Below are 13,450 nucleotides of genomic sequence, written 5' to 3'. Positions count from 1 at the left end.
AGTTAGAGCCATAGGGTTCCATTCTTCTCCTGGAGAAAAAAACATTGCTGTTGTATCATTTCAACCAGTTTTTTAAAAGCTGGTTTCTAAATAAATAATAATAAACCCCAAAGCAGAATACGCTGCACCAAACTCATCCCTGGGGCAACTCCATTGACCTCACTGGATCGGCCTGACTGCATCACTGACTCTCAGGAAAAATAAGTGACCTGCCCGTATAGATATTTCCTTACAAAAATTTCACTCCTGAATATATTTAAAAATGGAGGAGAAGAGAAGAAATCCTGTGAAAACACACAGCTCAGTGGTTGTTAGGCCATGTTAACACACAGCGCTTTCATCTTGAAAGTCCTGTCCTTTCTGGAGCTCAGTTTCACCTTGGTGGTACAATTTGTTTCTGAAGCTTATTAGAGAGAGTGAAACAGATTTTAGTGGGGGGAGGGAAAGAGTAGTTTGTTTTTGTTCTTCGGCCCATAACGGCATTAAATCAGCCTTCCTTATATAATGACTTTGTTATATAATCTCCATGCTTTAAGGAGCAGTCATTAACCTACTACTGGGTATGGAAGAGACCAAAATACTGTCACATAATTAACATCACTAAATTGTGTCCTCAAATTAGAACCCACATTGCACTGCAGATTAAAGAAAGAAAATGAAAAGCGTGCACATAAAAGATTTGATATCTTTGTGCAGGAGGCACAAACGACGAGTGGAGAAGGGGGCAGTGTGGACTATTTTGGTTCAACCCTTCCCCAAGAAGCAGTGTGACGATCTATAGGGCTCTCTCTGTGCCCTACCCAGCCTGGGCCTGGTTTCATGTCTCGTTGAGCTGCGAAACAATTTCTATGGGCTAGCTGCAGACTGCTGTGGGGTAATGCAGAAGTAATGCAGCTAGTGCTCTGCTAGTTGTAGAAGAGCATTTTTAAAGTAACCACCAAGCTAAACCAAAGCAGAGAACAGTTGGCTCTAAAATGAGTCCCGAGGAATTGTGCGTGCTTGGGATTTCTGGCTGGGCTGCAGCCACTCCAGCATGGCTGAGATCCTGTCCAACCTCACAAGCTAGACGGGATCAGTTCTCAGGTGCCAGAGATGTGGTAGGTGGAGCTCTTCTCTTGAATCACTCCTGTACCAGTTCCCTACCCTGACATTATGGTGCCCTGTGGTCTCCCAGGTGCTGTCTCTAAGCAAAGGTCCTGATCATTAATGGTCATAAAAGATGCCAAGGATTTTTCTCATGACAGTAGAGTTGTTAACTGCAGTGTCCTCCTGAACACACGCTGTTCTAGCTAATTTTGTTCTCCATATGCTTCAATTTCAGTTGGACTGAGTATTCTTCACATCCCATGTTAAACAGTTGGACAGTGTTGACGCTAAACAGCTGACATATTTCACCCCATATTTCAGTATTAGCCAAAGTGTTTTCAAGCCCTTTAGGACCCAGCTGGACAGAGGGACCTACATAGATTTAAGTCATTGCCATTTTGTTATAAATCATGTTCCTCTCATCTACCATCTTGACCAATAGGGTGAAGCCAGCCCCCGTGACATCATCAGCACCTCACCACCATACATGTGTGCACGTATGTAAACTCTTTCTGACTCCCCACTGGCCATTCTTAAAGTTTGTTAGTCTCTAAGGTGCCACAAGTACTCCTGTTTTTCTTAAAGTTTAGGATTTCATCCCCCTTATTAGCTCACAAAGCTACAACTGTTGTTAGCCATCATGAAATCACCCTGTCCTTTATTAAATCCAGTCACAGCGCAGAGCGTTGGACTTCAGGACCTCCTACGACATTGAATGATCAGAAATTTCTACTCCTGAAATAATTTCATTGAGTGGCAGGGAACAAACGAGGGGAGGTGTCATTCTGACAGGAATCTCATGTGTTTTCTTTACTCCACAGTAGACTCCAACAGGACTTCTCCCCTCCTTCCCCCCAGTCCCGTCACTACCCACTATAACCTTTATTTATTTTATTAATTAACCTACAGTCTTCCTCCTGGCCTGATCATTTTGAAGTCCAGCACTCCCCCAGCTTTATCTCACACACCAGCTTTGAAGCTGATGGCTGGGTACAAGGTGCTGCCCTAGGTCCTTAGAAAGGCCAATTTTTAAGCATCATGTTGTGGAGGGATCATTATTCCAATAAGTAACTTTATTGTGGACAAAGCACCCTGCCCATCAGTGGCTTCACTTCCTGCCCCGTGCAGCTCTGCCTTTGTGGCTGTGCCTACACTGAGCTTTTTCTTAATAAAACCTCCCACTCATCGAACTGCTACCAGGGGTAGCATGAGCAGAGACCACACACAGGTGGTGCCACAGAGAGGCATCCAAACCCAGATTGTGCACCCCACCATGGGTCTGACCAATAGGACGCTGGAGAGGAGTAGACAAGGAGTTGGTGTTTTATCTGTCGTGCACAGAGCAGGGCTATGCGACACACTCATTAACTCACTGGTGACTTGTCTAGCTTAGCACTTCCATGGGTGCTACTGCCAGCAAAGCCAACCAGGAGGCAGAGGCAGTGATGGGAGATTTTAAGATAAAGTTGCCTGGGGACAAGGTGATGGCAATTGTCTGACCTGACCGAAGCAATTGCCATTCGCCCTTTTTTTCACTTTAACGATAAAGATTGTTTTGGTAGCTGACCGGATCAACTCCAGCTTTAAAAGCAAGGCGCTATTTAGGAGATAGCCTTTCATCTCCCCACTGCAGAAGCTAGGGTCACCCATGAAATTGGTTGGGTGACATCAGCCTCAGGTAGATAGGGATCAGACAGCTTGTCCGAAGGGGACAGTTGTCCCTGTGTCACATGGATCGGCTTTTAAACCAATGTAATTCAATGGTTGCTAAAGGACGTTCGGACACTTTGGTATGAGAATTGCTTATCGTGGTTGAGTTAAAACCTGTTTCTAATCAACTTAAGCTAACCAGAAAGAAGCCACTCTTCTATTAGACTTTTGCCCCCATTTATAGCACTTTACATGGGAATGGCATAAGGTGTGAAGTTAGACAAGCACCTGTAGTTTGCATTATACAATCACTGTGTCGTTTGGCACCATTATAATCAAATTGGCAAGGTCATTTCCTCTCTATTTCAAACCACAGCACCTCAAGACCCTGTTTGGGCCAGTTAGACTCTAGCCATTATCTTTTCTGTTATCCTTTCAGGCTTATAGTATATGCATCCATCTCACTCTTACAGGCCTTAAAAACCCCACCCTGAAATGGTAAGCAAGGTCAGGCTTGTGGTACGTTGGCAGAGATGCCCATGTGGGAAGCTGCCACAGATCTTGCTGCCCTGTGTGACTCCAGTGAGAGATGCTAACACTCCCTTCACGAGAGGCAGGCTCGCACCGCTTTTGGTGGAAGTCATCCTTTGACAATAAAAGGAGCCAGAGGGAGAAGGTAAGGCCGTGAAAGGGGAGCTACTGGGAAATGCAGAACAGAAGCCTCCTGGTTTGTTGCAAGCCCAAAGTAATGACCTGAGCTTGCCTGAAATACCAAACATCCAAAGAGCTCAGCAACCGCAGCAGGGCCCAGATCTTTCAAGAGTTCAGGATACTGGGTATTAAACTCTTGAAAATCCAGCCCTTATTTAGGTGCCTAAATGGGTGCTGAGCACCTGAAAAGCTGGCCTATAACATGTAAGACTATTCAGAGGTGGTTTGTGTGTTTCATTTATTTGGCGGTCTCGCACTTCACTTTTAACTACTCTTCCTGCACAGCAGTAAAAAAAGATGGTCCTGTATACACTATACTGCAGTGAAGTTTAGGTCAGCACCATGGGGTTGGCCCAACTCTGCATGGGGATGGATTTAACATCTTGAGATCCATCAACTTTGAAAAGCATACCTTGCTCTGGCTCCAAACTCGGTAGTTCAGGCTGGGCTCCAGTATGAACAGCCTGTATTTAGGTTCCCCAGCTGTGACTTCATATGGAGGATCCCTGCTAAGGAAGCATCCCCCTGCTGAGGCACTAGGGGAAGATCACAGACAGGGCGGGAACATCTGCAATAGGCAAGTTTCAAAGGCAGGATGGTTCACACCACAGTTTAAGGGTAAGTACGGTTGCCACCTCCCAGATGCAGAAAAACTAGCCACTAGCGCACCCCCCCACCACACACACACACACTAACAAAAAGGGTCCTAGTGCTGCCTAGAGCTATTCTCCCCCACACACACCCTTCATGAACCCCTACAATCAGCCCCTCCTGGGAGCTTCAACTTTTGAGGGTGTCTCCTTCTCAGAAGCCCCTGCTTCCCCCTGCCCACCACTCACAAGCTGTAGGTCCATCCTGCTTCCCCGTGCGGCAACGAGCTGCCTGCTGCAGTTTCAGCAGGTTGAGTGCCTGGCGCACAGAGTGGGCCACGCTCCCAGCCACGTGACATGGGGGGCAGTCGTAATCATGCAGCGAGCTTGTGGGTGCTTGCAGCTTACATGAAATGTTGGTCCCAATGGGGAAAATAAAAAAACATGACACTAAATCTTCACCAGCAAAACATTACAAAAACCAGCCAGGTCAGTTTAAAACCAACCAGGTGGCACCCTAGGGATAGATTTAAATATATTGTTTTAAAATCACTTCAGTTCGCCTACTGAGTGGCAGAAGCCAGTGTAGCAATACAAGCTGTTAGAACAGACACAGGCCTCTGCATAAAATAGACCTCTTCATTTTATCCCATTGGGAAGAACAATGACAATGGGCCAAATTCTGCCCCCCTCTAAGGCAATGGAGATAGGTCAGGGAGAAGTTTGGGCCAGGATACCAACATTAAAACATTTTCAGACGCTTGAGTGTTAAATACATAGATGACCTGTCGAGCTTTGTCTTTATCAGGGCTGCTGTCTAGAGTCTTTCCTCGTTATCCCGTCACTGATCGAGGGCCCCCAGCAGTCACCCCTCGTTGCACCTAAATGGTTCTCCGTCTATGCTGAGAACTGAATGCTCTGAACCCCTCTTAGCACCTGGAGGCGTGCGAAAAAAATAGGCCAGGAATAGGAGGTAGGGGCTTGCTTGTTAAGGAGCCCAGGTAGTCTGTAGGGATTCTAGACACAAAATTTGCTCCAGGGTTAGCTCCAGCCATATTACAATCCTAGGGAAAAGTTCTCTCTGCTCCACCGTACACAGGTCTATTGTACCATTTGCACTTGCTTGGTGCCTTATGGCAGCAACAGAAGCCTGTGTGTGGAGAATGTAAGGGATGAGATCGGCAGAATAGACCCAAGAAAATACCTGCGTCTCTCATTGCCAAGTTATTTCCAGAAGCCCATTTGCGAAACATTATCCTGATGCTTCTGACAAAAAGGAGCCTTCACCAAGCCTTAATGAAGTTCATGTACAAGTCAAGATAAATAAGCACAACAGAAGAAGCCAAGACGCTGAATCAGAAGCAACTGGTGTAAAAAGAGGGATGTTAAACTGTAACCTGGAAACCCACACAACTTCACATCTCTGACAGACACTGAGAGCAAATCCCCAAACCAGTTAGGGGTGTGATCTGCTAAGGACTCAGGTTGGGGAGATAAGAACTACTCTGGGTTCCTAGTTAGATGATCTAAACGTACAAGAAATAATGACAATCTTCTAGAAGCAAGGGGAAGCCAAGCCTTGTAAACACACATCGATATGAAAGATTCTTAAATCGATGTGGCCTTTCAGGGGAAGTCAATGTAGTGAAAACAATATTGACGAAAGGTAGTCACTAAATTTAGAAAGAAGAAATCACTGCGAGGAATCTGTCACTCCAGGCCACCTCTTCTGGGCTGATACAGATTGGAGAGATTAGCCAGGACCACCACCCATTCTGACCAACAGAGGGCCAAACAACTGTATCCAAGACCCCACGAGGAGTGTTACCCTTAATTATTTTTCCTAGCTGGATTTAAAGAGCATCAACTCCAGAATGAGGAAAAATGATTGAATGCTTTTCAGTTCAGAAGACAAACATATTCCCAGCCCAATTATTGATGAGACATGTGAGGATGGTGAGGATGTATATATACACACACTCACTCTAACTCTTCCATCTATAGTCTTTTTAAACCTTCAAGTGATGTCAGAATATCCATACAATTAAAATGCTGCATCCACTCCCAATCACTTTCACCCAGACATCCCAATGACATGCAAGTTTTAAACTTGCTATTTTTAATTTTTTTCTCCTGCCAGTATCGTCCATGAGGTTTATGGAGTGTCTCCATATTCTTAAAAACAGAAATTCATCCCCTTTTTTCTTTCATCCCTATTGGTCTGATCTGCATCTTGAAAACCATTTTTTGGCACAGGAGATTGCTTGGACCACTCAAGTAGGATCCTTTTTTTTTTTTTTTTTTTTTTTTTTTTTTTTTTAAAAAGGAACCCTTTGGGTTTTTCTAGGCCCTACCCTGTTAGTGCAGGCTTTGATGAAGATGAAAGGCATTAGAGGCAAACAAAAACACGTTTGAGTAGAGTACAAATACATCTTTCCTTTGCCACCATATAAACTTAATTCACAATCAACATGCGTCAGCACACGAACAGCTCAAGAAGGCAGCAGAGCAAGGTACGAGCGGGAAGCAATCTCTGCACACGGCAGCTAGAATCACCTTTCGTTGGGTTGTGGGCCCCTCTTAATAGTAGTCTACACATTCAGGCGGCTGTTAACTAAGCCCGTTTCAGCATGCAGCTTAGCTCATGAAATTTGAGGCCTGATAACATTACAATTTATTTCCTGTCTCAGTGATAAATATTTGCTCCCAGTTTAAATTCCCCCTGTGAGTGACAAAGCACAACTTAGAAAGGAGACGGTGATTCTGTAGAATCCCACACCCCAGAGCATTCTTTTAGATCAAAGCCTTTTGTGTAAGTTTGGAGGCAAAGCTGGGACGAGGGGTGAATTCAAATGGTTCATGCATAATCTGCAGGAACAGCAGGTTAGCCGTTTGGCAAATAGAATAATTTTGGCTGAACTGTTCAAGGTCTATACATGACTCCACACTTAATGGCTAGAGCAATCAGGATGCTTCCCTTCTAGATACACACATATACACAGCATATTCCTATGTAATCAAAAAGGATCTCTCTGAAGATCTCCTGGATATGTATATACATTTTATATGGACACACACTCACTTAAAATAAAAGCTAACAAAACTCATGTTCACTAGCCATGTACAACAATATCCTCAGATGCTTACTCAGTTTTTATGAAGTGAGAATAGTTTTGTTTATGAAGAGTGAAGATGGAAATGAGATACAGCTCCAGGCACTATGCCTGCTTCTGCTCGCCACGGGTGCAACTCTGCAGAGCTGCGGACGCTATCTGAGGTAAGCAGCAATAATTCTGCTTTACATTTTTGTTCAATCATTCTGGATGACTGACACATGGAACGCCTTTCTTAAAGAGGCCATCTCTAAGCACTTTAGCCCTCCTAGGGTCATCTTAATCATCTTTCTTTGACTGCAAATATTCCCATAGCAACCAGCTATGTCGTCACAAACATATGAATGACCAGAGGCAGATGAAGTTGAATGAAATCCTGCCTTAAATAAATAGTCTCAAGGAACAAAAGGAAACAGGATGAGAAGAGAAACAGAGAAAATGTATTTACTATGCAAGCAATACTGCTTGTAAGTGCCATGGTTTTAACTCCCCTCTAGTCGTAGGAATGTAGTCACAAGGAGATGGTTTCCGTTTGTAACTTTTACATTTTGGGTGGAAAATGGTGGGTGGGTATTTTAGTGAGGTAGGGTTTTCTGTGATCAGAGTATAATGTAGTGGTTAGTTAAGACATTCCTGGAAAACACGTCAGCCTACAGCAGTGGTTCCCAAACTGGGGTTCGTGAACCCCTGGGGGTTCATAAAATGTTACAGGGGATTCTTGGGAAAAAATTCCCTAATGGCGGACAGAGCTGTCCTTAGGGATCCCTGGCAGCACGGGGCCAGCAGCCTGGAGCCCCTGGACTTCCAAGAGCTAAGCAGATCAAAGCAAGCCTATCTATCACACTGAGGAGATTTAAACTTCAAGACTCCTTATAAGAAATGGAAAGGGAGGTGGATTTTTTTTTGCTCTTTTTAAAATTAAATAGGCAGCTCGTAGTGTTTTTAAAATTATTATGAAGAACACGTTTAAGCTTTGTTGTAACGTGCGTTGTTTGCCTGGACTGCTCAAGACCTGAATGCTTGTGTAGGAGGAACGCTGAGTTGGCTTCTTAAATACCTTCCTGCTGTTTCACATCTGATACTCCTTGATGAAACATAGGAGCCTTGTCTTATAACAGGCTTATTCAAAGTGATACAAACTACGAAAGTGAGATCTTGGAAGAGTGTTGCCATTTTCATAACGTAATAAAAATATTGTAATGATAAATAATAATCAATAATAGGCATGTCAAAAACAAAATTTATATTTCCAAGATCACTGCTTTTATAATTTATACTCAGGTAAAGGAGAAAATCCCTGGAAATATTCATTTTTGGGGGGCGGGGGGTTCATGAGAATTGACATTTTAGTGAAAGGGGTTCACAGATTGTTAAAGTTTGGGAACCACTGGCCTACAGGGTCATGGCTTTTCACTTTAATGCAAATCATGCCTGGGCAAAGAGGGGAAGAATTTCCACAGTGCCCTTGATGGGGCAGAAAACTGCACTCGAGAGCTGTAAGAGCTGCTGGGTGCAAAGCAACATGGTCAGATACTTGCCTTGCATCCGTTCTACCTTTGAAGAAATACATCTTTGCACTGTATGTGTATTTGTTAAAGAGATTAGGAAAGTGGTAGATACTTGCCACTTCCATAGGGCTTTTCATGCGTAGATCTCAAAGTGTTTCACAGAGGTGGATAAATATCGGCATTTTACAGATCGGAAAGGACACACAAAGGCCCCACTTCAGGAAAGCACTTAAGCCCTTGCTTAACTTTAAGCATGTGTTAAAATCCCATTGAAGTCAATGGAGCTTTTAGCACATGCGTAAGTGTTTTTGTGAAATGGGGGTGGGGGGTAGGTAAGAGTTTTATCCAAGACTATATCACAAGAACGGGAGAGCCAGAAATAGAACATAGGAATCCGGATTCTGACTCCAGTGTCATGTTAAAATAAGCAAACACCTTTCAGTTCCTCTCTACATACATCATAAAGAAGTAAAAAGGACACAAACCTAGTCCTCTCTGAATCCTTGACAGGTTACCTTTAAAGAGACATCAACATACAATTCTCATCTTCTACCAGTAGCACTTCACTTTTTTCATTCTTTACCTTCTAATTAATAATTCATTTTCACAATTTATGCTGTTCACTTTTGGCATTTCCCTCATTTTGAGCAATACAATTATGGTTTGGTTTTCTTTATAAACAGCGACTGGTCAGTTTTTGGCCTGACAGTAGAAACACAATCTTGTTTGAGACCATAACACAGGATGGAATGTTTAGATCCAAAAAACACTCAATTTCCCTTTATAATTAAATTGCTCCTTTTTCTAGGTTTTTACGGTTTCCCATTCTTCACATGGAACACGTCTGTTTACTTGTGGCAGGTCATTATAGTATCTTAAGGCCTTCACATCATTATTTTACCCTCCCATAGCACACCTTGGTTATAAGTGACATATCAGGGAAGTGAGGCAGAGATAGATTAAGGCCCTGATTCCTGCAATGAGATGTGCATAAGCAAATCCCTGCACCTGTATGGAGTCTCATTGACCTCAGTGCATCTCACTGCAGGATCAGGGACTTTGCAGCTTGCCCAAGGTGATGTATGAAATCTTTGGCAGAACCAGGATTAGAAACTGGAACTTCTAAGTCCAAGTTCAGTGCCATACCCTCAACCCACGTTCATTTGTTTGAACCCATTTTTCTCTAATGCTGTTTTAGAGACCTTTAGTTTCATCACAAGGAACCAACATGCAGTTATCCAGCTTCTGTTCTGAAAACAAAGATAGGGAGGAAATGGAGATTTTCATTTTTATTGGATGCTCCCAATGTCATCTCTAATAATATACAGATACTCATTTCCCATTCACATCTTTGCATATTCCAGCCATTCAGTCAGTTTCATTAAAAGAAGAAAAAAAATGCACAACTGAAATAAAATAAATTTGTAAGCTGGAAAAATACAATATAAACTGTATCATCCAAGAAACATTCTCTTTATAATTAAAATCCCACTTGTAACAACTAAAGTAGGATTTTAAAAAAATCTTGATTTTTATTTTTAAATAGGTGGCCTTTATGTATATTTTTTTTTCTCATTTTCATATGTACAATTCAGCAGGTCTCTCTGCCTGCCTGTGGCAGAACACCTGAAACGTAAAAACAAACACTGAAAAGGAAAATTATTAACAAAAAAAAGTTCGAAGTTCATCTTCCGGGAAAGTACAGTATGGTCAGAACGTTACACACATGCTTCTTTCATCTGCATTAAGGCCTAAGCGACGGACGTGCTTTAATAAAAGCAGACAGTGTGAAGAAAAGTCCTTCCACTTTTCTCTTCAAATTCCTGTAACAGCTCATCTATTTCGTTTTCCATGTCTTCTGTGTGTTGTATCTAAGAAGAGGAAGAACACATCAGTAATTGACATCAGAGGATGCTGATGGAGTTTGCAGCAAGGCAGCTCCTCTTTGTTTAGGTTTATTTCTAAATCTGAATTTGGGATGGACCAAATTATAAAACACTAAGGACTTCATTGGCAATTTGCCAGTAATCCGAAGGCTGCACCCAATATGTAGATACACATATGTATTCTTTAACATACAAAACAACATGCAACTATAATATTGACATGTAATTTGTACCACATTTGATTACTAAAGATGTGGCTTGGTTGTTGAGTTCAGTACTAGCAACAAAAACAAATCCTCAAAGGAATTCAGGCAGACAGACTGGCACCTTGGGCCATATTCACACTGGAATCAGAACCATTTTTCAAACAAACACAGTGGCCCCATATACACTAGAAAGACCATTGTGCGAGGCAGCAGGTTACAATACTGTTGCCCCCAACCTAGTTACAATTTAGTTCCATTTTGCAATGTGGATGGCATCTTAATCCTATTTCAACACACAGCCAAGACTTGAGCCTGATTACAAAACACAGTCAAGGTCCCATCTACATTGTGATCCTCGTCCCTTAGTACCTATATTAGCAGTGGAGGCATCTAACATTGTTTCCCTAACTAGTGTGGCCAGGAATTCTCTTTTGTCTGAGGACAAGACATAAGACAGAGAGAGACTATATATGACCTAAGAAAGTTACATCTACAGCCCTTTTAGCCCCCACTCAACATATTGGTGATATTTTTCTTCAGATCAGACTGGGCAACAATAGCATAAAACACAAATCAATTTACTTAGAACATATTCTTGGCAGCACTACATGTGAGCATGTTCCTGGATCATGCAACACAAGGAGACCTCTCCTCCACCCCACCCCACGCCACCCCACCCAACATTCCCTGTGAAAGAATCAAAATAGCTCCAAGTTCCACACTAGGTGCAAGCACACGCAGGAGACTTGAGAGCTTTAAACATGGCTTTGCCATCTCATCAAGCCTACAGAAGACTGGGGGGGGGGGGGGGGGGAGAGAGAGAGAGAGAATATAGACCAGACTTTCTGTGGAATTCCAGTCTGCCATGACAGTGGAATATCGAGGCTTATTAGCGCGTGGAAGAATTTTCCCTTTGCCCTCGTGGACACAATGCTAGATTTCTTCAGAATTTAATGCATCAGCCAGTGAAGATATAAGTGTTGATTAAATAAGTTGGTAGGGCCAAGAATACTGAAGGTGGAAAGTAGAAGCTACCAGCTGCTTACGCATTTTATCTCTTCCCCACCACACACACAAATGAGGGATTTGTTCAACACTCTGAAAAGATGCACTCCTCATTCTTGTAATGCCTCAGAACTGAACATCTAAACTGAATCACTGTATATTAAAAGCTTGTGTCGCAATGGACATAAGCCCCTCTAAGTATATATGGTTTTTATGCACACAATGAAGTGTTAGCACATCTGGGGTTCAACGTGTAGTAAGTGCTGATGTGTGCAGGCTGTGCAATATTGGATTTAAACAATAGTAGCTAAAAGCATTGCGTATTCATTCAAGCACAATGCCCATGGCTAATTATATATTTGTTTTAAACTTTTTCTTCCCTAGAAAAACATTAATTCAATGATGATTCATCCATCTAGGCACATCCGCTCTGAAGCGAATCTTAGGGAAGGATTCGGGAAGCATCAGTCTGTCAATATGGATTTTGCTTCAGGTAAAGATTCACCCAGGTTAATCACCTACCATAGGCAGTGCTCCAAGAAGCATCTTTAAGTAATTTAAAAAAACAAAAACCTTTTAATCAGTTAAGTCCAAGGTGCCCATAGGGCATGAGAACTTTATACTTACACACTGACATAGCTCACAAATAAGGAAAGCTCCCAAAGTCGCCTCCTCATGATTATCCTGAATGTCCACGTTAATCACATGTACGGGTTGGCATGTCTCCTGTTCTCTGGAATTTAAATCTAGTTGGGAACACACAAAACAGCAACACTTTAGAAAGCCATCAGGCTTTAAATGGACATCCAAGAAAATATTTGTAAGGCCTTTATGGGGAGAGAGGGCTATAGTAACAAAACAGGTCTTGTCCTGACTCAGTCTTCCCTGAATCTTGTTTTAAGAGGTCGGGCTATTTTATGTTTTTCTATTTTGCTGTGCAGTGCCCCCAAGTATTCAGTGAAGCAAAAGGAGATTGGCTATAAATAAAATAATTGAACCTTGCAGAAGGATACGAGAGTTCACCTGCCCAAGCACAAAAGTTACTTGCCCAGCCTTTACTTGGATAATCATAAAGACCTAGGCCAAGATTTTCTAAAGTGACTGGTGATTTTGGGTACCCAACTTGCAACACCTGAAAGAGGCCTGATTCTCAGAGAATGCTGTTCAAGTATCCTATGCAAATCAGATCCCTTTAAGGTGTTTCAAAAGCCAGGACTCAAATTCACCAGTCACTTTTGAAGTAACTGGCCTTAATGTGTTTCACCCACAGATCAAAAAAGCTAACTCTTCCCAGGGAAGCAAATTCTGCAAGGCTGTGGAATATCTAGTACTGTGGTGCCTTGCTACTCTATAAGCTTCTAGTGGTGTGCTCTGCATTAACGAGAGGCTCTCTTTCCCGCCCACCTCCTGCAACCTCAGCGTAGCAAAGTTAGCCAAAGGCTCCGGTTTAACATTTCATCATCCATTCATAGCAGGAGCTATGCAGCAGCACTCAAACTCTCGTTCATTTGCCAATTATGAAGAGTCTCGTCACACTTGGAAAGAGATGCACAATGTGGAAATTGAATGAGCAGTTGCCTGCCACTGCCGACCATCAAAGAGAAAACGCTCTTCTAAAATACTAGAGCAAGGGCTGTTCTTTGTGAGCAGCGGGTGCTGAATTTAGGGGCAATTCATTCAGATCTCAGGGGGCTT

At 42.7% G+C, this 13,450-nt stretch overlaps 1 protein-coding gene across 2 annotated transcripts in view; it reads right to left on the bottom strand.

Annotated features, from left to right (window-relative positions):
• Positions 1 to 9,929: 9,929 nt before the first annotated feature.
• Positions 9,930 to 13,450, bottom strand: part of SSU72 (SSU72 homolog, RNA polymerase II CTD phosphatase) — a 63,810-nt gene continuing 60,289 nt past the window's right edge. For both annotated transcript variants that reach the window (XM_034753700.1, XM_034753699.1), the window contains 2 exons: positions 12,383 to 12,501; positions 9,930 to 10,529 (listed from right to left, as the gene is read on the bottom strand). In XM_034753700.1, the coding sequence (XP_034609591.1) occupies positions 10,428 to 10,529; positions 12,383 to 12,501 (221 nt within the window). In that variant the 3' untranslated portion in view covers positions 9,930 to 10,427. The remainder of the gene's footprint in view (positions 10,530 to 12,382; positions 12,502 to 13,450) is intronic.

Source organism: Trachemys scripta, chromosome 19 (genome assembly GCF_013100865.1).
Source record: "Trachemys scripta elegans isolate TJP31775 chromosome 19, CAS_Tse_1.0, whole genome shotgun sequence".
Lineage (NCBI taxonomy): Eukaryota > Metazoa > Chordata > Testudines > Emydidae > Trachemys > Trachemys scripta.
The sequence above is the reverse complement of the archived record's forward strand: the minus strand, read 5'-3'. Positions and strand labels throughout refer to the sequence as shown.